The following is a 27,362-nucleotide window of genomic DNA, read 5'->3' as shown; positions in this document are numbered from 1 at the left end:
TCACCAACCACTGATCTATCCATCTAACCCTAGTTTCTGCATTGACCACCAGATAAGGGATTGGAGGGCCCTGTCAAAAGCTTTCTCTATGTCAACAAAAGCTAAGTACTGAGGTTTATCTTGGGCTGGGAATTTCTGCAGCTGTCTTACCAGAAATATAACATCAGTGGTGCTTCTCCCTGGCACAAACCCGAACTGCATCTCATCTAAACTAACTCTCTCCCTAATTAGTTGACCCTCTCTGTTAATTTCATCACCCGATCCAATAATTTGATACCTCTAATTATTTCTATGGCATCACCTTTACCTTTGTTGCAGTTGACTATGGTGCTGTTACACCAATCTTTCGGTATGACTCCTTCGTGTATCACTTAGTTAACTGTACAGGTGACTAGACTATATCCTACACCACCAGATATTTTAAACATCTCACCACTGATTCCTGATGCGCAAATTTCTTCTTATCTGCTTCCCCTCTGGCTAAGTAAACCTGTCTCCTAGCTTCCCTTCTGGCAACCTGATACAGATCCCTGCTACCACCACACTTCCACTGCTTCCTCGCCTGTTTCTTTTTCCTAATGGCTCTGTCAGCTACATTGACTGGCAGCTTTCCTGAAATTAGTTATTACAGATCATAAGATCATTTGCATCACAGAACTCCAGCAGCCTGGTTCTCTCACTGCGGGAACCAAATCCATTGCGACTATGTACACTATAAAAACTCCCTGGATGTTGTCCAACATGTCCATTGAAGTTGCCAGCCACAAAGAGAAGGTCCCTGTCATTTGTCAACAAGGTAGTCTGCAGGATGGTGTCATAAAACCAGTCTTTCTGTCATCAGGTAGCCCTGGCTGAGGGGCATGGCCGAGATAATGGTTGCTAATCCATGTTCTAGTACTAGTCTAAGCTTAAGTATTCTATCACAGACTCTGACTGCCTTGATTACCTTATAAACCCAGTTCTCTGTAAGAAGTATACCCATGCCCTCAACTCCATCAGTGTTCCCTACCCATAAAATCTTATACCTATGTTCTTTGCTTGTGAGGAACCAAGCAGAACTTTGTCTCCTCCTTCTTGGACGCAGCACAAATCAACACATCTCTGTTCTAGCATCTCAACGATCTCACCAGACCTACCTTTCGATGTGCCAACTCTGAGGGTGCGGAAGATGTGGGCTGGTGACTTCCTGGGATTGGGGACAGCAGCATTATACATCTGAAAAGAAAGCGCACGTGTGTGTATGGTAGATCTCGTAAACATACATATAGGCTTCAACCTGCATACACTTCATCGTCATTACATTCAACAGGAGAGAGAGACACTAGATAAGGATGGTGGATGAAAGCCCTCTGTATAGTTAACTGTTAGGGGTACTCAGGAGAAAGACATCTGGTACAGGTGGGATGGAAGGGCACACCACAGACGAGAAAACACTATGGCTACCCTATTCCCTGGCTAAAGCTGACGTGGAACAGCCACAGGCAGAGCAAGTCACTAATTAACAATCAACATGGGGAAAGCAAGTGGTTAACAAACTGAGAGAGAAAGAGGGAGAGTGGTGAAATTTCCAAGAATTAGGGCTATTTGGGCAAACAATGGAACATTTGGATAAGATACCAGGTAACAAAATAAAACAAAGAGATAGAGGGTTCTGAAGAGTTTCTGGCTTGAAGGGTATTGTGAAAGGCCTGGTTGGAGTCCCAACCTTGCAAGTTCTTTTACAGGGCTTGGAAAAACTAAAGGACTGCTGCAATAAGTGCAAGACTAAATATGTTTAATAAAATCATAATTAATTGATCCTCCTCTATTTTCTTTTACCCAAAGCCAGGAACTTTTCAGCACCCTGTTGTAATGATGTTGTTTGGAGCTAAAACCCAGAAAATTAAGCACTGTTCAATGCAAGACACAAAGTTTAGCTTCATTTTAGAAAAGAACTTCCTGTTGTGTTTTCTTTTTTTTTTGTGTGTGTGTTCATTAAATTTCTTTTCTCACTTTGATTTTTAAGCATCATAATCATTTAGTGTCTCCTTTTTCCTTGCTGGAATGGGTTGGATCGTTCAACAAGAACAGGCAAGTCAGAGGGCTGCACTAGGTTTTATGTCTGCTCTGACAGAGTTTCTACAACTGGATGCCCTTCCTAATGCCAACAACTTTGGGTGCTTTTCATGTGGTACGGGCACCAGTGGGGTACAGAATGGAGGGGTAATAAATTCTGATAGAGGGAGAGGAGGAGGAGGTGTGTTGCTAAAGAGGTGAATACATGGGTTGCCCACCTGGAAAGAGAGAGACAGAGGGGTGAGGTCCAGGTGGAAGAGGTGGCTGGTTAGGGTAAGTGCAGTGAGTGAGAATCGTGTGAGAGATGATTTAGAGATGGGGAAGGAGTTGGATGCAGAGGATGTCAGTTCAGCGGAAGGAGAAGAAGTGTGAAGAAAGTAGGGTCACGGGGAAGATTGATGGAAGAGTGTCAGAAGTTGAGTTGCAGGGGGAAGGTTTGACAGAACCTTGATTCTGCTGAGATGGACAGTTCTTCTCAAGCACAGCATATCACCATTTATTTATGTCTATTTCATAGAGGCTCAATCTCTTGAGGTCAGTCTTCACCACTTTGTCTCATGTCTTCCTAGGCCTTCCTCTTCCACACGTTCTTCATCTTGTTTACAACTTCTTTATGCAGCCAATCCCCAATCAATCCACACCACACAACTATACTAGCACAGTGGTCTTCGCTCTTGTACACCACATCTGATGCTGTTTATACTATCTTTCTCTAGGTACATACTTTACTGTGCATGCACACTGACATTGTAGATCCATCAGAGAATCCTTTTTTTCCCCTTTCTTTCTAGTCTTTGCATGTCTTCTGCATTTGCAGCTCAGGTTTCACAACCATGTAGCATGACTGTTTGTGCACAGGTATCATACAACCTGCCTTTCAGGGTAGATGTTACCTCAAGGGCAGAGTTAGAATTTAGTGATAGGATTAATGATTTAGAGAAGATAATCAGAGAGATATTTTAATAATTTCTTTACTACCCACAAGGGGCTAAACACAGAGAGGACAAACAAGGACAGACAAACGGATTAAGTCGATTATATCAACCCCAGTGCATAACTGGTACTTAATTTATCGACCCCGAAAGGATGAAAGGCAAAGTCGACCTTGGCGGAATTTGTACACAGAACGTAACGGCAGCCGAAATACCTATTTCTTTATTACCCACAAGGGGCTAAACATAGAGTGGACAAACAAGGACAGACAAATGGATTAAGTCGATTATATCGACCCCAGTGCATAACTGGTACTTAATTTATCGACCCCGAAAGGATGAAAGGCAAAGTCGACCTCGGCGGTATTTGAACTCAGAACGTAGCGGCAGACAAAATACCGCTAAGCATTTTGCCCAGTGTGCTAACGTTTCTGCCAGCTCGCCAATGTCCATCTCTACACAACAGCAATGAAAGTAACTCTGGAATGTTATGTCTGAATTCATTGAGCAATGATAATGAACTTGATTCTGAGCAGGTGAGGAATGATCAGGTAGTTGAGCATTGCATTGATTCTTTCATTGGTAACTGACGAGGTCCCTACAAAACCTTTGAACTTGGTGTTATCCTGAAGAAATGCTTATCAGGATGAACAATAAGACCACAAATGTGCACCTGGTTATGTATGTCCACGGCGAAACACAGTGGCAGAGATGAAGGTATATCTCAGAATATTATTTTTCAGATGCTAACTCTACAGCTTTCATGTTAGGGAGATTGTACTGAAGCACAAATTCAGCTCTCAGATAGGAAATTGATACCCAGGAATCAATGTCTTGTAAATATAAATAAAATTATTTTCTCTACAGAAAGCAAATCCTTGCACTTATTGAGCATTGAGGACTTGTTACACATTGTCTGAAAAAAGAATGACAAGATGGTCACAGTTGGAGTGCCTTTGGTCATTTTGTCTACTGGATCTGTTGACCTAGAGTTAAAGAACAACAAAAATAAATGTGGTAATTTCTGATTGAGTGAAATATCAGTTCCATGAGGTCATAGCAGATTGGTTGGGGTCAATTTGGACAAGGTTGGGTCAGGCCAGTAGGTGACAAAATTGTTAGTATGTTGGACAGTTTTGTCTTTTATCCTTGTGGGATTGATGAAATAAAGTACCAGCGAAATATTGGGGTAGTTAAAATATTCCAGTAAAACATTTTACTTTTCATTGCTCAGAGTTGATAAAATAAAGTAGCAGTGAAATGCTGGGGTAGATTTAATATTCCTATAAAACATTCTATTGGGTTGGTAAGAAAGTAATTTCAGTTTTTTAGTGTGAAATAAAAATTGTTTTTGTTGATACAAACAATGAACTTTAATCAATTATATATTTTCCATTTTGTTCGATGACCTTTTGCCATCTTTTTGGCAGCTTCATGATTCTGCACTCATAGAACTTCTGGTCCTTATCATCCAAGAGCTGAAGCAAGTGCGATTTCAGGCCATCACCATTATTGAAAGTTTTACCATTCAAAGAATTTTTCCAATTTCAAAATATGGTAATCAGATTGTGGAAGGTCAGGGCTATATGGTGGATGTGGCACCACTTCCCAACCAAGCTCCAATAATTTTTCAAGAATATGCAAAGACATGATGGAGCACAATTCCTTTATTTGAAGGCTAAAACAATGCAAAGCGCATTGTGACCAGCGATGTGTAGCAACATCTGATAGCCTGGTCGGTCACTGTGATCATGGTGATGGAAATGAGTAGAGGTTGGTGGCAGGAAGGGCATCCTGCTGTAGAAAGCATGAGAAAATGGATGTTAAGTAATGATCATCATCATTTAGCGTCCGCTTTCCTTTCTAGCATGGGTTGGACGGTTCAACTGGGGTCTGGGAAGCCAGAAGGCTGCACCAGTCCCAGTCTGATCTGGCAGTTTTTCTACAGCTGGATGCCCTTCCTAACGCCAACCACTCCATTTTTCTTAGATTGCTTCTTCCAGTTTCATTAGTTGTTGACAGTGAATGTCTGAATTGGTTGTTTGGTTCCTTGGAAGCTGCTCAAAATGCAGAGCTTTGTAGACCCTCCAAATTGACAGTATGACCTTTTTTTTTATGCAATTCACCTTTCGGTGTAGTTTGTGTTGATTCGTTATACTTGGACCCTGATCGTTTTCGATTGATTTTATTGTAGACAATCCATTTTTCATCACCAGTGATGATTCATTTTAAAAAAAAAGGTTGATTTCATTGCACTTGAGATGCATAATGCAAATGTATGTCAGATTATTGCACAAGTTTTAGCTGTTTTGATAAGGGAAATTGGAAAGGTTTGAAATGATTTTATTGGCATTTGCTTGTACCTAAGAGCCCTCTTTCGAGAGACAACATGGTGATCTCATAAGTGTCGTGTGGTGGAAATAAATGCAATTACCAAACTTTCAATTCTTTCTTTCGTTTTTTTTTTTTTGCATTTCAATATGTGCATCTGTACTCCTGACTGCATACAAATGCATATGCAAAACGACATCCTTTATGTTTTAATCATTATCCGCTGATATCAAAATAAGTGGTATATTGAAAAATAGAAATATTTTCAAGGGGGTAGTATTTGTGACTCCAAGGGTCAAAAGGGGGTTTCTGGTCAAAATGGGTTGAGAACCTTTGCTGTAAAGCATCCTAGAAGTCAATGGAATTATTATAGCAGACTAACACTAACTTTACCTTTCATTGTTGTGGAGTGGATAAAATAAAGTAGCAGTAAAATATTGGGGTAGATTTAATATTTCTATAAAACATCTGAGATGCCAAGGGAATTATAATAGAAGACTAACACTAACTTTACCTTTCATGTTGTGGGGTGGATAAATAATATGTAGCAGTGAAATATTGGGGTAGATTTAATATTTCTATAAAACATCTGAGATGCCAAGGGAATTATAATAGAAGACTAACACTAACTTTACCTTTCATTGTTGTGGGGTGGATAAAATAAAGTAGCAGTGAAAATTGGGGTAGATTTAATATTTCTATAAAACATCTGAGATGCCAAGGGAATTATAATAGAAGACTAACACTAACTTTACCTTTCATTGTTGTGGGGTGGATATAAAATAAGTAGCAGTGAAAATTGGGGTAGATTTAATATTTCTATAAAACATCTGAGATGCCAAGGGAATTATAATAGAAGACTAACACTAACTTTACCTTTCATTGTTGTGGGGTGGATAAAATATGTAGCAGTGAAATATTGGGGTAGTAGATTAAATTTCTATAAAACATCTGAGATGCCAAGGGAATTATAATAGAAGACTAACACTAACTTTACCTTTCATTGTTGTGGGGTGGATAAAATAAAGTAGCAGTGAAATATTGGGGTAGATTTATATTTCTATAAAACATCTGAGATGCCAAGGGAATTATAATAGAAGACTAACACTAACTTTACCTTTCATTGTTGTGGGGTGGATAAAATAATGTAGCAGTGAAATATTGGGGTAGATTTAATATTTCTATAAAACATCTGAGATGCCAAGGGAATTATAATAGAAGACTAACACTAACTTTACCTTTCATTGTTGTGGGGTGGATAAAATAAAGTAGCAGTGAAATATTGGGGTAGATTTAATATTTCTATAAAACATCTGAGATGCCAAGGGAATTATAATAGAAGACTAACACTAACTTTACCTTTCATTGTTGTGGGGTGGATAAAATAATGTAGCAGTGAAATATTGGGGTAGATTTAATATTTCTATAAAACATCTGAGATGCCAAGGGAATTATAATAGAAGACTAACACTAACTTTACCTTTCATTGTTGTGGGGTGGATAAAATAAAGTAGCAGTGAAATATTGGGGTAGATTTAATATTTCTATAAAACATCTGAGATGCCAAGGGAATTATAATAGAAGACTAACACTAACTTTACCTTTCATTGTTGTGGGGTGGATAAAATAAAGTAGCAGTGAAATATTGGGGTAGATTTAATATTTCTATAAAACATCTGAGATGCCAAGGGAATTATAATAGAAGACTAACACTAACTTTACCTTCATTGTTGTGGGGTGGATAAAATAATGTAGCAGGAAATATTGGGGTAGATTTAATATTTCTATAAAACATCTGAGATGCCAAGGGAATTATAATAGAAGACTAACACTAACTTTACCTTTCATTTTGTGGGGTGGATAAAATAATGTAGCAGTGAAATATTGGGGTAGATTTTAGTTTAAATATTTCTATAAAACATCTGAGATGCCAAGGGAATGGAATTATAATAGAAGACTAACACTAACTTTACTTCATTTTCATTGTGGGGTGGATAAAATAAAGTAGCAGTTGAAATATTGGAGTAGCAGTGATGGGTAGATTAATATTTCTAAAAACATCTGAGATGCCAAGGAATTATAATAGAAGACTAACACTAACTTTACCTTTCATTGTTGTGGGGTGGATAAAATAATGTAGCAGTGAAATATTGGGGTAGAGATTAATATTTCTATAAAACATCTGAGATGCCAAGGAATTATAATAGAAGACTAACTCACTAACTTTACTTTCATTGTTGGGGGTGGATAAAATAATGTAGCAGTGAAATATTGGGGTAGATTTAATATTTCTATAAAACTTCTGAGATGCCAAGGGAATTATAATAGAAGACTAACACTAACTTTACCTTTCATTGTGTGGTGGGTGGAGAAAATAAAGTAGCAGTAAAATTCTGTGTGGTAGATTTAATATCCTATAAAACATCTGAGATGCCAAGGGAATTATAATAGAAGACTAACACTAACTTTACCTTTCATTGTTGTGGGGTGGATAAAATAATGTAGCAGTGAAATATTGGGGTAGATTTAATATTTCTATAAAACATCTGAGATGCCAAGGGAATTATAATAGAAGACTAACACTAACTTTACCTTTCATTGTTGTGGGGTGGAGAAAATAATGTAGCAGTGAAATATTGGGGTAGATTTAATATTTCTATAAAACATCTGAGATGCCAAGGGAATTATAATAGAAGACTAACACTAACTTTACCTTTCATTGTTGTGGGGTGGAGAAAATAATGTAGCAGTGAAATATTGGGGTAGATTTAATATTTCTATAAAACATCTGAGATGCCAAGGGAATTATAATAGAAGACTAACACTAACTTTACCTTTCATTGTTGTGGGGTGGAGAAAATAATGTAGCAGTGAAATATTGGGGTAGATTTAATATTTCTATAAAACATCTGAGATGCCAAGGGAATTATAATAGAAGACTAACACTAACTTTACCTTTCATTGTTGTGGGGTGGATAAAATAAAGTAGCAGTGAAATACTGGGGTAGATTTAATATTTCTATAAAACATCTGAGATGCCAAGGGAATTATAATAGAAGACTAACACTAACTTTACCTTTCATGTTGTGTGGGGTGGATAAAATAATGTAGCAGTGAAATACTGGGGTAGATTTAATATTTCTATAAAACATCTGAGATGCCAAGGGAATTATAATAGAAGACTAACACTAACTTTACCTTTCATTGTTGTGGGGTGGATAAAATAATGTAGCAGTGAAATATTGGGGTAGATTTAATATTTCTATAAAACATCTGAGATGCCAAGGGAATTATAATAGAAGACTAACACTAACTTTACCTTTCATTGTTGTGGGGTGGATAAAATAATGTAGCAGTGAAATATTGGGGTAGATTTAATATTTCTATAAAACATCTGAGATGCCAAGGGAATTATAATAGAAGACTAACACTAACTTTACCTTTCATTGTTGTGGGGTGGAGAAAATAATGTAGCAGTGAAATATTGGGGTAGATTTAATATTTCTAAAACATCTGAGATGCCAAGGGAATTATAATAGAAGACTAACACTAACTTTACCTTTCATTGTTGTGGTGGAATAAAATAATGTAGCAGTGAAATATTGGGGTAGATTTAATATTCTATAAAACATCTGAGATGCCAAGGAATTATATAGAAGACTAACACTAACTTTACCTTTCATTGTTGTGGGGTGGAGAAATAATGTAGCAGTGAAATATGGGGTAGATTTAATATTTCTATAAAACATCTGAGATGCCAAGGGAATTATAATAGAAGACTAACACTAACTTTACCTTTCATTGTTGTGGGGTGGAGAAAATAATGTAGCAGTGAAATATGGGGTAGATTTAATATTTCTATAAAACATCTGAGATGCCAAGGAATTATAATAGAAGACTAACACTAACTTTACCTTTCATTGTTGTGGGGTGGAGAAAATAATGTAGCAGTGAAATATTGGGGTAGATTTAATATTTCTATAAAACATCTGAGATGCCAAGGGAATTATAATAGAAGACTAACACTAACTTACCTTTCATTGTTGTGGGGTGGATAAAATAATGTAGCAGTGAAATATTGGGGTAGATTTAATATTTCTATAAAAACATCTGAGATGCCAAGGGAATTATAATAGAAGACTAACACTAACTTTACCTTTCATTGTTGTGGGGTGGATAAAATAATGTAGCAGTGAAATATTGGGGTAGATTAATATTTCTATAAAACATCTGAGATGCCAAGGGAATTATAATAGAAGACTAACACTAACTTTACCTTTCATTGTTGTGGGGTGGAGAAAATAATGTAGCAGTGAAATATGGGGTAGATTTAATATTTCTATAAAACATCTGAGATGCCAGAGAGTAATTATAATAGAAGACTAACACTAACTTTACCTTTCATGTTGTGGGGTGGAGAAAATAATGTAGCAGTGAAATATTGGGGTAGATTTAATATTTCTATAAAACATCTGAGATGCCAAGGGAATTATAATAGAAGACTAACACTAACTTTACCTTTCATTGTTGTGGGGTGGAGAAAATAATGTAGCAGTGAAATTCTGGGGGTAGATTTGATATTCCTATAAAACTTCTGAGATGCCAAGGGAATTATAATAGAAGACTAACACTAACTTTACCTTTCATTGTTGTGGGGTGGAGAAAATAATGTCGCAGTGAAATATTGGGGTAGATTTAATATTTCTATAAAACATCTGAGATGCCAAGGGAATTATAATAGAAGACTAACACTAACTTTACCTTTCATTGTTGTGGGGTGGATAAAATAAAGTAGCAGTGAAATACTGGGGTAGATTTAATATTTCTATAAAACTTCTGAGATGCCAAGGGAATTATAATAGAAGACTAACACTAACTTTACCTTTCATTGTTGTGGGGTGGATAAAATAAAGTAGCAGTAAAATTCTGGGGTAGATTTGATATTCCTATAAAACATCTGAGATGCCAAGGGAATTATAATAGAAGACTAACACTAACTTTACCTTTCATTGTTGTGGGGTGGATAAAATAAAGTAGCAGTAAAATTCTGGGGTAGATTTGATATTCCTATAAAACATCTGAGATGCCAAGGGAATTATAATAGAAGACTAACACTAACTTTACCTTTCATTGTTGTGGGGTGGATAAAATAAAGTAGCAGTAAAATTCTGGGGTAGATTTGATATTCCTATAAAACATCTGAGATGCCAAGGGAATTATAATAGAAGACTAACACTAACTTTACCTTTCATTGTTGTGGGGTGGAGAAAATAATGTAGCAGTAAAATTCTGGGGTAGATTTGATATTCCTATAAAACATCTGAGATGCCAAGGGAATTATGACAGAAGATCATAACTGACTGGATCATGTCTATTTCTTTTGGTGGCCAGAATAGATAGGGGTAGGTTACGTAAGTTCAAGTCTGGGTATGTCAAGCTGAATTGAGTTGCATTGGTTTACGTCAGATATTTTTTACTTGTTTGTCATTGGACCATGGCCATGCTGGGGCACCTTCTTGAAGGGTTTGGTTGGATACAACTCAGTTTCTGTGCTTTTTTTTTTCAAGGTTTCATACTTATTTTGCCAAATTCTCTTGAATGAGGATGTAATCAAACCAACACCAGTTGTCAGGTGGTCTGGTGAGGGTCTTTTGTAAATCTTTTGATTTTCTTTTTTTCCTGTTGTTTATCTTTTACTTGTTTCAGTCACTGGACTACGGCCATGCTGGGGCAGTACCTTGAAGGGTTCCGTCAAGCAAATGAACCCTAGTATTAATTTGTTTTAGGCACAGTACTTATTCTTGCAGATTCTTTTTGCTGAACTACCAAGTTGTAGGGACATAAACAAACCATCACTGGTCGTCAAGCGTTGGGGGACAAACACATACACACCTGACAAGCATCTTTCAGTTTTTGTCTACCAAATCTACTCATAAGGCTTTGGTCAGCCCAAGGCTACAAGTAGAAAGTACTTACCCAGGGTGCCATGCTGTGGGACTGAACCCAGAACCATATGGTTTGGAAGCAAGCCTCTTAATACTCTTACTCTCTTTTACTCTTTTACTTGTTTCAGTCATTTGACTGCGGCCATGCTGGAGCATCGCCTTTAGTCGAGCAAATCGACCCCAGGACTTATTCTTTGTAAGCCCAGTACTTATTCTATCAGTCTCTTTTGCCGAACCGCTAAGTGACGGGGACGTAAACACACCAGCATTGGTTGTCAAGCAATGCTAGGGGGACAAACACAAACACACACACACACACACACACACACACACACACACACACACACACACAGACACACACACACACACACGCACACACACACACACATGCACATATATATATATATACATATATACGACAGGCTTCTTTCAATTTCCGTCTACCAAATCCACTCACAAGGCTTTGGTCAGCCCGAGGCTATAGTAGAAGACACTTGCCCAAGGTGCCACGCAGTGGGACTGAACCCAGAACCATGTGGTTGATAAGCAAGCTACTTACCACACAGCCACTCCTGCGCCTACTTTTCATTTTTTTTTTATCGTGCTATTTCTGATTTTGTTTTGATGTTGTGGGGTGGGGGAATGGGGTGAGGGATCGTTTATTGAAATTAATTTTCTTATCCTCTATCTCTCTTTCACTCTTTAATTTAATTCTCTCTCTCTCTCTCTCTCTTTTGCTTCCTTTCTTTCTCACTTACTCTCTGTCACGCTCTTTATCAAATATTCTTTCTCACTCTCTCGCCTCTCTTTCACTCAATCTCTCTCTCTCTTTCTAACTGTATTTCACTCTCTAACTCACTCTCTCACCTCTCTTCTTTCTGTTTTACTCTCTCTCACTCTCCATCTCTTTCTTTGCAGTGGGTCCCGATTGCCAGATGCAGTAATGTCCGAACTCTGTCAACAAAGGGACGACCTGACCATCGACACAGAAGTCCACCTGGCCAAAACCGACCTCTTCTCGGCTGATGGCGTTGATGACCACTCTGTTATCGCGCAGGCACTGACTGTGTTTGAGGTGGAGAGCAAGAAAGATGCTGAGGAAGAGGAGAGCGTGAAGGAAGAGGAGGAGAGGAAGGGGGCTAAGGTGCAGCGACCGCAACGCAAGCGGAGAACAAGCGCGAGGAATGCTGCCAACCACACCGTTACCACCACCACCACCACCACTACCACCAATACCACCAACACCACCATCAGCAACCTCTGTCCTCCTCTCACTGGGTCGAAGACAGTGACGACGGTGTCGTCATCGTTACAATCATCATTAACGTCGTCTTCATCATCACCACCACCACCATCATCATCATCACTGACGTCAGCAGTAGTGACAAAGTCATCCAAATCATCAAAGCCATCCCTCACCATCACCATCTCCACCACCAACAACACCGCCACTATCATCGCCAACAATGCTGCTGCAGCCGCTGCCGCTTCCTCCTCCTCCCTTGATTCCACAGCCCCAGCCAGCACCGCTGTTGACGCCACCACCACCACCACCACCTTTACCACTGTCACCACCACCACTAACTCAAGTAGTAGTAGTAGTAGTAGTCCTACTGTTGCTACTAACACTACCATGTCAACAACGGAGACTCACTGCGCAAACACTGCAAACCCCATCTCTTCCAGCATGGAAGCTGACTCTACCAACAACAACAACAACATCACGCACACCCCTCCCACCACCACAATCAACCCCTCCACCATCTTCACCACCTCCACTGTCTCTACGTCCACTTCCACCACCGCCGCCGCCACGGGCATCACCTCTGTCACCAGCACATCACCGATTGCTGTGGTGACCAGCCAACTGTCGCTGTCGTCACCAACGGCGACGGCAGCAAACAGCCAAGATTCCTTCACGCCACCTGCCCTGCAATCACCACAGAACAGCACCTTCCCCATGTCGCCGCAGGCCCAGTTTCCCGACCCGGTGCATGATCTGCCCCCTGAGTTACTCCAAGCTGGTTGGCGAAAGTTTTGGAGCAAGCGTGAGAACAGGCCTTACTTCTTTAACAAAATCACAAATGAGTCCTTATGGGAGATGCCAGTTTTTGGACAGGTAAGGAGCCCCTTTTTTTTTTATATTATTGTTTCTAAAATGCTTTTGTTACTTCGTGTTTTCCTTCTTTGCTGCAATTTGTTATCCGCTTGGCCCCCGTGCCGGTGGCATGTAAAAAGCACCATCCGACCGTGGCCGTTTGCCAGCCCCGTCTGGCAAGTAAAAAGCACCCACTACACTCACGGGGTGGTTGGCGTTAGGAAGGGCATCCAGCTGTAGAAACACTGCCAGATCAGACTGGGACTGGTGCAGCCTTCTGGCTTCCCAGACCCCAGTTGAACCGTCCAACCCATGCTAGAAAGGAAAGCGGACGCTAAATGATGATGATCATTACTTAAAATCCATTTTCTCATGCTTTCTACAGCAGGATGCCCTTCCTGCCACCAACCTCTACTTATTTCCATCACCGTGATCACAGTGACCGACCAGGCTATCAGATGTTGCTACACATCGCTGGTCACAATGCGCTTTGCATTGTTTTAGCCTTCAAATGATGCCACCCCACTGGCTAAGCGAGCAGGCTAACAGAGGAAAGAGTGAGAGAAAGTTGTGGTGAAGGAGTACAGCAGGGATCACCACCATCCCCTGCCGGAGCATCGTGGAGCTTTAGGTGTTTTTGCTCAATAAACACTCACAATGCCCGGTATGGGAATTGAAACCACGATCCTACAACCGCGGGTCTCCTGCCCTAACCACTGGGCCATTGCGCCTCCACTCATTTCCATACAAGGTAATGTTTCCCAATGATCAGGCATGTTTACACGGAAGACTGGAAATGGAGACAACTTGCATGATGGTGTCATTCATTTACAACTCTTACACAATATCAAGACAAGGAGATAGTAACACACACACACACACGTATGTACACTCATACCTTGCTACTACAGACTAAAAGTGGGGAATATTGGTCTGATGAAGCCGATTGTCTGTTGATACCAACACTGAGGTTAGGATACGTTAGGAGTGGCTAATATCAACAACTAGCAGTATCGCCCGGCATTGCTCGGGTTTGTAAGGGAAATAACTATAAAGCATTTTTAGAGAGTTATAGCCAAAAAATAGCAAAAAAAATGACGGTAAATTTTTTTTTGAGAGTTAAAACGGTCGAGTTGCGTCTCCTAGACAGTCTGTGGTTTGTGTTTCTGATTCTCGACCCCATGTCGAATTTATCGATTTTTTTCAGAACTGGGTGAACTTTTCAAAATTTTCGCTCCGTTAGTTTTGAATTATGACATTGGGCTATGTGTGTGTCAAGTTTCATCAGAATTGGTTGAAAGCCGTGGTCAGGGTGAGGGTACAACCTAACAGACACACAGACACGCACACAGACAAACTGCCGTTTATATATAGAGAGATAGATTACATTATGAAAGACATCATCGAACTGAAATTCAATGAAGTTAACCTTGGCTTTATAAAATCTTCCTTGAATGTGTGGATTTGAGCTGAGTGGTAATTAGGTTGTAGATTGGGTTGTTATGGAAAGGTGTTTTGGAGAAATTTTTATTGATTAAATCTGTGGTAGTCTTCTTGTTTAGAATTTCTTCATGCATGCTTCTCAACTGGCTTCTGTGCCGGTGGCACGTAAAAAGCACCATCCGAACGTGGCCGATGCCAGCGCCACCTTGACAGAGGAACGAATAGAGTACTGTACTTTTAATCAAGCACACAATCCAGGCTGACACCTGTACACTGTAAATATACTCTCTACTACAGTAGATTCAATATGATTGACCATGGGTGGTGAAGAGGTGTTGTTGATATGCTGTGATTTTGTCCACTGCTTCCAAAATCCGTTAAAGGAAACTAGTGTCCCTTTGACTGTTTCCTGTGCTAGTAGTACATAAAAAGCACCATCCATAAAAAGCCAATGCCAGTGCCACCTGACTGGCTCCCATGCTGGCGGCACATAAAAAGCAACCACTAAACTCTCAGAGTGGTTGACATTAGGAAGGGCATCCAGCTATAGAGACTTTGCCAGATCAGATTGGAGCCTGGTGCAACCTCCTGTCTTGCCAGTCCTCAAACTGTCCAACCCATGCCAGCATGGAAAACAGACGTTAAATGATGATGATGATGGAGGTCCACAGTGCCGAGGTATGAGTGTATATGTGTGTGTATATACATACTCTCTCTCTCTTTTACTTTTTTACTTGTTTCAGTCATTTGACTGCGGCCATGCTGGAGCACCGCCTTTAGTCGAGCAAATCGACTCCGGGACTTATTTTGTTTTTGTAAGCCCAGTACTTATTCTATCGGTCTCTTTTGACGAACCGCTAAGTGACGGGGACGTAAACACGCCAGCATCGGTTGTCAAGCAATGCTAGAGGGACAAACACAAACACACACAAACATACATATATATACATATATACGACAGGCTTCTTTCAGTTTCCATCTACCAAATCCACCCACAAGGCATTGGTCGGCCCGAGGCTATAGTAGAAGACACTTGCCCAAGATGCCACGCATTGGGACTGAACCCGGAACCATGTGGTTGGTTAGCAAGCTACTTACCACACAGCCACTCCTGCACCATGTTTATGTTTTTATAGAGATATGAGAAGTCTTCGTCAGGATGTTCAGAGGACTCAAATGGGTGTGCCACCAAAATTCCAGTTTGAACAGTAGTCGAAGTTGTGGTTGTGTGATTGTCTTGTTCAAAAAACAGCTAGTGGTGGCTTCCCTTTGAGTGAGTAGGTATCTGTTGAAGCAGTGCAGAGGAAAGGCAAACAATTAGTCAAGGCAGCACAAGGACATTTGATTTCATTTAATTCAATCTAAAATATTTTATTTCATAAGGAATGGTAAAAATAATACAAAATGGTAGTGATAGTCTCTGTACTATTTTTACCATTCGTTTATGTAGTAAAATTTTTTGGATTGAGTTAAATGAAATCAAATGTCCTTGTCTTGCCTTCACTAATTGTTATTTTTCCTCACTACTTTAACCTATACCTACTATATATATATGTATATACTCTTTACTCTTTTACTCTTTTACTTGTTTCAGTCATTTGACTGTGGCCATGCTGGAGCACCACCTTTAGTCGAGCAACTCGACCCCGGGACTTATTCTTTTTGTAAGCCCAGTACTTATTCTATCGGTCTCTTTTGCCGAACCGCTAAGTAACGGGGACATAAACACACCAGCATCGGTTGTCAAGCAATGCTGGGGGGACAAACACAGACACACAAACACACACGGGCATATATATATATATAGATATATACGACGGGCTTCTTTTCAGTTTCCGTCTACCAAATCCACTCACAAGGCTTTGGTCGGCCCGAGGCTATAGTAGAAGACACTTGCCTAAGGTTCCACGCAGTGGGACTGAACTCGGAACCATGTGGTTGGTAAAAAAGCTACTTAGTCGAGCAAATCGACCCCGGGACTTATTCTTTGTAAGCCCAGTACTTATTCTATCGGTCTCTTTTGCCGAACTGCTAAGTAACGGGGACATAAACGCACCAGCATCGGTTGTCAAGCAATGCTAGGGGAACAAACACACACATACATATATATATACATATATATATATATATATATATAATATATATATATATATACATATATACGACGGGCTTCTTTCAGTTTCCGTCTACCAAATCCACTCACAAGGCTTTGGTCGGCCCGAGGCTATAGTAGAAGACACTTGCCCAAGGTGCCACGCAGTGGAACTGAACCCAGAACCATGTGGTTGGTAAACAAGCTACTTACCACACAGCCACTCCTGCGCCTATATGTGCACACACAAACTTATATACAATAATGGTAAGTGGAGAATTTATCAAAGAGTGTTGATGATGATGATCTTTAATTTTATTCTTTTTCTGCATTTCATTGTGTAATATGTTATTATATTTTTTTTTCCTCCTATTTCTTCTCAGCTGGATCCTTTGACTGACCCTTTAGGAATCAGCAGTCCTTCTTCCAGTGGGATGGTGTCCCCAGTTGGCCAGGCCCCTTTCAGCAGGTCAAGCAGCATGGAAGGGCCACTGCCTTCGTTGCCAGTCTCTGGTGAAAAACGACGAGCGAGTTCAGAGTTATTTGCAAGTCCAACAAAACGCATGACTTTCACTTACAGGTGAGACAACCATAAACCTCTCTTCAGCCGTCCAACACATTCAGGTCATCCTGTCGGGTCCAACGTCCAGCGATTCACATTGTCTCGAACGGACCATTAAGCATTTATCTTGTAGCTTTGAGATTTCAATGATGCAATTCTCACCTTTTATTCTTTGACTTGTTTCAGTCATTTGACTGCGGCCATGCTGGAGCACCACCTTACTTCTTAAATCTAGTACTTATTCTATCTGTCTCTTTCGTCGGACCGCTACATTACAGGGATGTAAACACACCAACACTGACTGTCATGTAATGATGGAGGGTGGGTAGGGGCAAACACACAGACACACACACATATATACAAATATGAGTGGTTGTGTGGTAAGTAGCTTGCTTACCAACCACATGGTTCCGGGTTCAGTCCCACTGCATGGCACCTTGGGCAAGTGTCTTCTTCTATAGTCTCGGGCCGACCAAGGCCTTGTGAGTGGATTTGGTAGATGGAAACTGAAAGAAACCCGTCGTATATATCTATATATATATGTGTGTATGCGTGTGTATGTGTGTCCCAACATCGCTTGACAACTGATGCTGGTGTGTTTATGTCCCTGTGACTTAGCGGTTCGGCAAAAAGATACCGATACAATAAGTACTGGGCTTACAAAAGAATAAGTCTTGGGGTCGAGTTGCTCAATTAAAGGCGGTGCTCCAGCATGGCCACAGTCAACTGACTGAAACGAGTAAAAGAGTATATATATATATATACAACAGGCTTCTTTCAGTTTCCAACTATGAAATCAACTCACAAGACTTTGGTTGGCCCAAGGCTATAGTGGAAGACACTTGCCCGAAGTGGGACTGAACACACAACCACGTGGTTAGGAAGCAAGCTTCTTACCACACAGCCACACCTGCACCTGTGTTTTATCTTTAGAATGATATTGTAGGGTATGTGTAAGGGGCCAGATCTGGCTGGTTTGAACATAAAACATGTAAAATATTGGGGCTGAATATGGTCCCTTTAAATGCTAATGGGTTAAGAAAGATTTTTTTAATTTTTGCTATTCATTTTATTTAGTCATAGGGCTGCTGCCATGCTGGAGCAGCATCTTGAAGGGTTTTAGTCATTGAAATCAACCCCAGGACCTACGCTTTTTTTCTTTGATTTGTAAGTCTGCTACATATTCTGTCCGTCTCTTTTGCCAAGCACCTGATGTCGAGAGACTGTAAACAAACCAGGACAGGTTGTCAAGCAGGTTGTATGAAGTTTGCTTCTCAACCACAGGGTTCTGAGTTCAGTCCCACAGCATGGCACCTTGGACAAGTGTCTTCTGACAGAAGACCAAAATCCTTGAATGTAAATTTGATAGACAGAAACTGAAAGAAGCCTATTGTGTGTGTGTGTATGTATAAATACACACACAACAAAACACTCACTACACTCTTGAGTGGTTGGCATTAGGAAGGGCATCCAACTCTAGAAACCTTGCCAAATCAGATCAGAATCTGTTGCAGCCCTCCCCCACCCCCAACTTACCGGATTTTCAGTCAAACCATCCAACGTATGCCAGCAGATGTTAATGATGATGATTATGTGTGTGTTTCTTTGCCTTGACATTGCGAGATGTCTGTAAATGATTGTCCCTGTTATACAAGCAGTAGCATTCATCATCATCATCATCATCATTTAGCGTCCAGTCGGGGTGGCGCTGGCAACGGCCACGTTCGGATGGTTCGCTTACGTGCCACCGGCACTGGTATCACAGCTGCAATTTCCATTGATGTTGATCGACTTCGATTTTGGTTCTGATTTTGATTTCCACTTGCCTCAACGGGTCTTCACAAGTGGAGTTTTGTGTCCCAAGAAGGAAAGGTATGCATAAGTGGACTGGCTACATCCCAGGTAGAGGCCACGGTTTATGGTCTCACTAGTCCTGCCGGGTCTTCTCACACACAGCATACTTCCAAAGGTCTCGGCCTCTAGTCATTTCCTTGGTGAGACCTAAAGTTCGAAGGTCGTGCTTCACCACCTCGTCTCAGGTTTTCCTGGGTCTACCTCTTCCACAGGTTCCCTCAACCGCTAGGGTGTGGCACTTTTTCACACAACTATATTCAACCATTCTCGCCACATGACCATACCAGCACAAACGTCTCTCTTGCACACCACAACTGATGCTTCTTAGGTCCAACTTTTTTCTCAAGGTACTTAAACTCTGTCGAGTATGAACACTGACATTACACGGCCATGGAGAAATGTTACCTTGATTGGAAGCTGGTGAGGGTTGGCGACAGGAAGGGCATCCAACCATAGAAAATTTGCCTCAATAAATTCTGTCCAATCCAAGCAAACATAGAAAAGGGGACACTTAAATAATGATGTGTTTGTCCCCATCCTCACCACATGACAAACAATGTCTAGTCCCTGTAACTTAGGGGTTCAGCGAAAGAGACTGATAGAATAAGTACTAGGATTGATTTGCTTGACTAAACTCAAATGGTGCCCCAGCATGGCCATAGTCCAATGACTGAAAGTAGTAAATGGTAAAAGAGGAAAAATTTTAAATATTACTTCTGATCTTTGTGGTTTTCATTAATGTATAAATGACCCTTATTTTTCAATCCCTATGTTTAATCATCCAAGTTTTCATCCACAAGTGAACGTCCCTTATTTTCAGCCCCTGCTAATCAATCATTGTAGTTTTCATTAACATGAAACTGACCCTTAATTTATTTCTTCTCATTCTGACCCTTGTCACCTTGAATAATCTCTGACGGATCCTTATTTCTAGCCCCTACTGGAATTTCGACATTGCCTCGAATGCAGTGATATACGAGAGGGCCCCGTGTATGCTGCCCCCAGTGCTGCCTGAGATTGAACTCCTGCGTGCCCAGTTGGTGGCCAAACTGAGGATGAACTACAAATACCTGTGTAAGACAAGAGAAGGTCAGTAGAAACACTTTTATCCCCTGGCCTCAAATGTTGTTGTTGTATACACTCACACACACACATCATCATCATCATCATCATCATACATCCATTGTCCATGCTGGCATACTCTCTCTTTGTTCTTTTACTTGTTTCAGTCATTTGACTGCGGCCATGCTGGAGCACCGCATTTAGTCGAGCAACTCGACCCCGGGACTTATTCTTTGTAAGCCCAGTACTTATTCTATCGGTGTCTTTTGCCGAACCACTAAGTGACGGGGACATAAACACACCAGCATCGGTTGTCAAGCAATGCTAGGGGGACAAACACAGACACACAAACACACACGCGCACACATATATATATACATATATACGACGGGCTTCTTTCAGTTTCCGTCTACCAAATCCACTCACAAAGCTTTGGTCGGCCCGAGGCTATAGTAGAAGACACTTGTCCAAGGTTCCACGCAGTGGGACTGGACACGGAACCATGTGGTTGGTAAGCAAGCTACTTACCACACAGACACTCCTGCGCCTATTGGCATGGGTTGGACAGTTTGATTGGGTAGGCATGCTGGGAGGCTGCACCAGGCTCCAGTCTGATTTGGCATTTTTTTATGGCTGGATGCCCTTCCTAATGCCAGCCACTCCGAGAGTGTATTAGATGTTTATATGTGCCACCAGCACTGGTGCCATTTGTGTGACACCAGTATCTACCACAACTGATTTTGCTCGGATTGATGGGTCTTCTTCTCAAGCACGACATGACACCAAAGGTCTTGGTCATTGCCTCCATGAGGCCCAACACTTGAAAAGAGCTCAGCTATTTGCCTCCATGAGGCCCAACGTGCAAAACGAACTCAGGTACTTGTCTCCATGCGGCCCAGTGCTCCACACACACGTATATTTGTAATATGTACACAAGTACACACACATGTATAACGTGTACACGCACACATTTGTATATAGACATGAGATCAGTAGTAATATTTGTATCACCTAAAAGAACATGAATATAATTTTTCAACTAAAAGTATTTCAATTAAAATCCAATTAAAACGAATTTTTTGTTTGTGTGTTTACAATAAATATACATTATTAACAGCAATGTTACTGTTTAACTATCAATTATTCTTTTATTGTTTTACTTGTTTCAGTATCTGACTGTGGCCATGCTGGGGCACCACCTTGAAGGGTTCAGTCAAACAAATCGACCCCAGTATTTAGTGTCTTCCTTTTTTTTTAAGCCTGGTACTTATTCTGTCAGTCTCTTTTTGCCAAACTGCTAAGTTATTGGGCCATAAACAAATAAACACTTTTTGTCAAGCAATGGTGGGGAACAAACACAATGACATACACACCTAGATATATATACATATGTAAAAATCAGACATGGCTAAGTAGTAAGAAGTTTGCTCTTACCACATGGTTCTGGGTTCGGTCCCACTGCATGGCACCTTGGGCAAATGTCTTTTACTATAGTAAAAGCCTTGTGAGTAGATGTGGAGGTTGGAAACTGAAAGAAGACCTGTGTGTGTGTGTGTGTATACATATATATATGAGAGAATGCTGAAAAGTATCTAGCTTTGGGTAAAAGAAAATACTGGAAAATCAGTTAATTAGGATTTTATTTAACATATTCCCTTCTCAAATTCACTCACTTGTTGCAGTGGTCCTTCAGCTTCTCTAAGCCCTATTTGTGTGTGTCTCTGTTTGTCCCCTACTACACCACTTGACAGCCGGTGTTGGTTCGTTTGCATCCCCACAATTTAGTTCAACAAAAGACATGGAAAGATTGAGTACTATACTTTAAAAAAAAAAAAGTTGTGGGGTCGATTTGTTTGACTAAAACCCTTCAAAGCTGCCCCAGAATGGTTGTGGTTCAATTGCTGAAACAAGTAACAGATCAGCAAAGACCTTGTTTTGACCAAATTCCGTTTTGACTACCTATTAAGGTCATTTCCCCAACCATCACCCCTAATAAGGCTCCCTCACTACCAACAGATGCCAGGATTCCTCTACCTCACAGACTATACTGTACATCTCGAAAGAGTCCAGAAGCTGGCTACCCGCATGGTTCTTGGTCTCAAGCATTTGTCTTATGAAGAAAGGCTGAAGACGCTCGACCTTTATTCTCTAGAAAAAACAACGACGCCGTGGTGATCTCATTCTTGCTCACAACATCATAAGCGGAAAAGGTAACCTCTCGAAAGAGCTGTTCTTCACTCCTGCTCCAGAGCGTCGGCTGCGGGGTCACTCCGAAAAGCTCTATCTGCGACGATTTCATCTCAATCGAAGGAGAGGGGCTTTCTCCGTCCGGGTTGCGGATCCGTGGAATAAGCTGCCGGACGAGATAGTGAAGATGCCGACGACCGCTCGGTTCAAAGTCTCCCTTGACCACAAATGGCCTGAACTCTTTGCATGAACACCCTCCCTGTACATAACTCCATGTCCCCCTACATGGCCTTGTTTTTTGCTTTTTGAGCCAAAAAATTAACTAACTAACTAACATCAAGTAATATAGTGACAAATAATTAAACATAAAAATGATTCAAAATTTACATTTGTGTAAGATCAACCAAATGAATTATTTTGCTTGTGATAAAACGAGAATCTCAATAAGCTTCCTCGTCTCAGAAGCTGTATTTGCAACAGGGGTGATGCAGAGATTGAAGTGAAGACCAGGATAAGTAATGTCTGTATTCCAACACCTTCGTCCGACTGACCAACAGCCATCTTATGCCTGTAAAACTTAGAAGATCTCTCAGTGGTTGGACATCTTCCATCGATGTTGCCTAGGTTCAGTCCAGGACATCTCTTACTGGGACAGAAGTGAGAAACGAAGATGCGACGGGAAGTTTGCAGGCCCTGTTGACTAAGGGGCAGATACAGCTTACTGGCCGTGTGCTACGATTACCTATTTCTTTATTACCCACAAGGGGCTAAACACAGAAGGGACAAATAAGGACAGACATAGGTATTAAGTCGATTACATCGACCCCAGTGAGTAACTGGTACTTAATTTATCAACTCCGAAAGGATGAAAGGCAAAGTCGACCTTGGCGGAATTTGAACTCGGAACGTAGCGGCAGACGAAATACCTATTCCTTTACTACCCACAAGGGCCTAAACACTGAGTTCAAATTCCGCCGAGGTCAACTTTGCCTTTCATCCTTTCGGGGTCGATAAATTAAGTACCAGTTACGCACTGGGGTCGATGCAATCAACTTGATCCGTTTGTCTGTCCTTGTTTTTCCCCTCTGTGTTTAGCCCCTTGTGGATAGTCAATAAATAGGTGTAGAGAAATTGAGCGGGGAGGTAACTAGTATATGCTTGAGATTATCTCCGATTATCCCCCTTAGCATGACAAGTGCAGGATACAAACTAAATGGGCAACCCTGTTTTTTGAGAGAAGCAGGACGCATGAGACATGGTTCGTTATTAGGTGGGCCACACTACTAAAAGGAGAAAATTCAATGTAATTTTTTTTATTTAGATGTATCATTCAGGAAGTTTCACGAGCCTCAGATTCTCTTCCATTTATATATAAGTTTTAAGTCTGTATCATCATCATCGTTTAACCATGCATGCATGGGTAGGACGGTTGACAGGAGCCGGCCTGGACCAAGACTGCACCAGGCTATGGTGTCTTTTTGGGCAGGATTTTTACATCTTAACACCAACCACTCAGCTGAGTGGACTGGGTGCTCTTTACATGGTACCAGCACAGGTGAGGTAGGTTTTGGCATGGTTTTTACAGCTGGATGCCCTTCCAAATGCCAACCACTCAGCAGAGTGGATTTAGTGCTTCTTACATGGTACCAGCACAGTTGAGGTCAGTTTTGGCAAGGTTTTTACAGCTGGATGCCCTTCCAAATGCCAACCACTTTATAGTGTGGACTAGGTGCTTTTTACATGGTACCAGCGTTGGTAGTTTCAAGACTAAGAATTTGAGAGAGGCAGGGGTTTTGGAGGAGGTGATATGATGTCAGATGATGCAAGGTTAGAGCATGACAGAGAAACGGAAAGGCGGAAACAGGTGTCTTGCTGTAGAGGAGGTACATGGTTACCTGGAGAGAGGGAGAGAAAAGAAAGAGATGGTGGTTTGCCTATCATTTCTGAGTGACTGCAAAGACCTTTCTTCGGTTGCTTCTGTGCTGATGTGTGTGTGTTTGTGGTGTGATATGGTGTCTGTACTTGTGTGTGTGATGGTGTGTTCTGTGTGTTATGTATGTCTATGTTGTGATGTGTGTGTGTGTTGTATTTTGTGATGGTGAGGAGAAATGCCTCTTATTCTACTCACCCGCATCAAAGTGTTTCTGGTTGTCTTTGCAGATATCGACGCCCCCAGTGAGTCGTTCAATCGCTGGCTGATGGAGCGGAAAGTGTGTGACCGCGGAACTGACGCCATGTTGCCGTCCGACTGTAACAGCGAAGTGTCACAGTCAATGTACCGTGAAATCATGAACGACATCCCGGTCAAGCTGAGCAACCCCAAATACTCGGGTGATGTCAAACGGCAGTTGGTTAACTACGCAGAGGCAGCAAAGAAGATGATTGAATCGAGGTAAGTTCAAATCACATTGATGGTCGTTGTCATGTAGTCGACCCTGACGGAACAGAACTATGATTAAAGACATTCCAGCTATGACTATCACTTTTGTCTTTTGTGAATGAACAAATGAATCTAGTCTTAAATCATTCACCATGTCTTTCCGTATATAAGATAGGGATCATGTGACTGACCAGACCATCAGATGTTGTTATACATCGCTGGTCACAATGCGCTTCGCATTGTTTTAGCCTTCGAATGACACCACCCCGCTGGCTAAGCGGGCAGGCCAACAGAAGGAAGAGTGAGAGAAAGAGTGGTGAAAGAGTACAGCAGGGATCACCACCCCCTGCCGGAGCCTCGTGGAGCTTTAGGTGTTTTTGCTCAGTAAACACTCACAACGCCCGGTCTGGGAATCGAAACTGCGATCCTATGACCACGAGTTTCGCTGCCCTAATCACTGGGCCATTGATAGTAGGATAAGATATTCTACCCGTTTTATGTTTAAACTGACCATATCTAGCCTCTCACACCTACCCTGCAATGTCATTCTAAAAATAAACAATCATGAGCTGGCATAGACTGGACAGTTTGACAGGAGTTGACAAGCCAGAGAACTGCCCCAGCCTCCATCGTCTGTTTCGGCATGGTTCTCGCTGCTTGATGCCCTTCCTAATGCTAACCACTTTAGAGTCTACTAGGTGCTTTTTATGTGACACCAGAACCAGCAAGGTCACCAAGTAACTTGCAAGACAAAAGTCCCCCAAAAGGGGGCTAATATTGAAGGAGATGGCTTTGTGCCAGGTGATGAGGGGGGTTACATATATACCATCATCACCATTTACCATCTGCTTTCATTGCTGGCGTGGGTTGGATGGTTTGACTGGAACAAGGTGGCAAGCTGGCAGAAATGTTAGCACGCCGGGCAAAATGCTTTGTGGTATTTCGTCTGCCGTTACTTTCTGAGTTCAAATTCCGCCGAGGTCGACTTTGCCTTTCATCCTTTCGGGGTCGATTAAATAAGTACCAGTTCCGCACTGGGGTCGATATAATCGACTTAATCCGTTTGTCTGTCCTTGTTTGTCCCCTCTGTGTTTAGCCCCTTGTGGGTAGTAAAGAAATAGGTTTGACTGGAACTGGTAAGTGAAAGATTTGTACCAGGTTCCAGTCTGGTTTGTCATGATTTCTGTGGCTGGATGCCCTTCCTAATGCCAATCACTTCAATACTGTAGTGGGTGCCTTTTATGTGTCATTGGCACAGGTGCCTCTTACACTTCACCAGTGCAGGTACCTTCTATGTGTCACCAGCACCAACCATGGCTACGGTTTCACTTGACTTGACAAGTCTTCTCAGCAAATCGATGAAAGTCTTCATCACTTGTCATCGCTTCTGTGAGACTCAGTCATGCTTCACCACCTTGCCCCATGTCTTCTTGGGTTAGAGATAGACACTTGCATTGTGTGTGTGTATGTATAAATACACACTCACAAACACACACATGCAACAAAACACTCACTACACTCTTGGAGTGGTTGGCATTAGGAAGGGCGTCCAACTCTAGAAACCTTGCCAAATCAGATCAGAATCTGTTGCAGCCCTCTCCCAACCCCAGCTTACCGGGTTTTCAGTCAAACCATCCAACGTATGCCAGGAGATAAACCCTTACATGCTTTATCTCCAGTCTTTTTCATATTCTGGTTTACAAACGCCTCTGACCACAAATAAATCATATTGATTTATATCAATCAATCAATCAACCAACCAATCAATCAATCAATCAACCAACCAACCAATCAATCAATCAATCAATCTATCTATACATTCATACATACATACATACATGGTGGCTGCCCCCTCGTTATCGAGTATGGCCATTGCACGAAGCTTAATCAATGTTATTGTTGTGCAATGCCTGTGCAAGAAGATTTTTTTTGAAGTGAGGAAAGGCTGTGCACTGAGTCAATCCCACTCACTAAGCAACAGCAGCCATAATCCAAAAAGAAGAACAAGTCAACATCATCGGTAACCACTGAGCCGCAGGTTTTATGTTGGAGTTATCCCAGTTACCTGAGTTAACTTCTCCTAAAAGGATGCCCTAACAAAGGCTAGGAGTCCTTCACTCCCAATGGTTTAACCGCGCGATCAGGTATTCAGTCCGATTATTTCTATGTCCCCACGCATGATACAGCCTTAAGACATTTATTGGATGGACGTTGACTCTCAAGAGTTCCTCCGCCCTTTGACGGGTTTTGTTTTTCATCTCGTAGGGTGTCCAATAAACACCCTCCTCACCAAGCAAGCTTGGTGGGGTTGCCGGTTTAGTCGCCGACGACCCAACCATGCAACAGGTTGTACTGGGTTACATGTTACCAGTAGCACTCAAAAGTGACCTGACATAATTACATACACAGACACACACACAC

General features: G+C 41.4%; 1 protein-coding gene across 1 annotated transcript in view; it reads left to right on the top strand.

Annotated features, from left to right (window-relative positions):
- LOC115226092 (mRNA (2'-O-methyladenosine-N(6)-)-methyltransferase) overlaps nt 1-27,362 on the top strand; it is an 80,420-nt gene that overhangs the window by 32,945 nt on the left and 20,113 nt on the right. The window contains exons 2-5 of the mRNA XM_029797071.2: nt 12,182-13,382; nt 17,280-17,476; nt 20,247-20,401; nt 24,722-24,953. Of these exons, the coding sequence (XP_029652931.1) occupies nt 12,207-13,382; nt 17,280-17,476; nt 20,247-20,401; nt 24,722-24,953 (1,760 nt within the window). The 5' untranslated portion in view covers nt 12,182-12,206. The remainder of the gene's footprint in view (nt 1-12,181; nt 13,383-17,279; nt 17,477-20,246; nt 20,402-24,721; nt 24,954-27,362) is intronic.

This window comes from Octopus sinensis, linkage group LG29 (assembly GCF_006345805.1).
Source record: "Octopus sinensis linkage group LG29, ASM634580v1, whole genome shotgun sequence".
Classification (NCBI taxonomy): Eukaryota; Metazoa; Mollusca; class Cephalopoda; order Octopoda; family Octopodidae; genus Octopus; species Octopus sinensis.
This window is presented reverse-complemented; position numbering and strand designations above follow the sequence as displayed.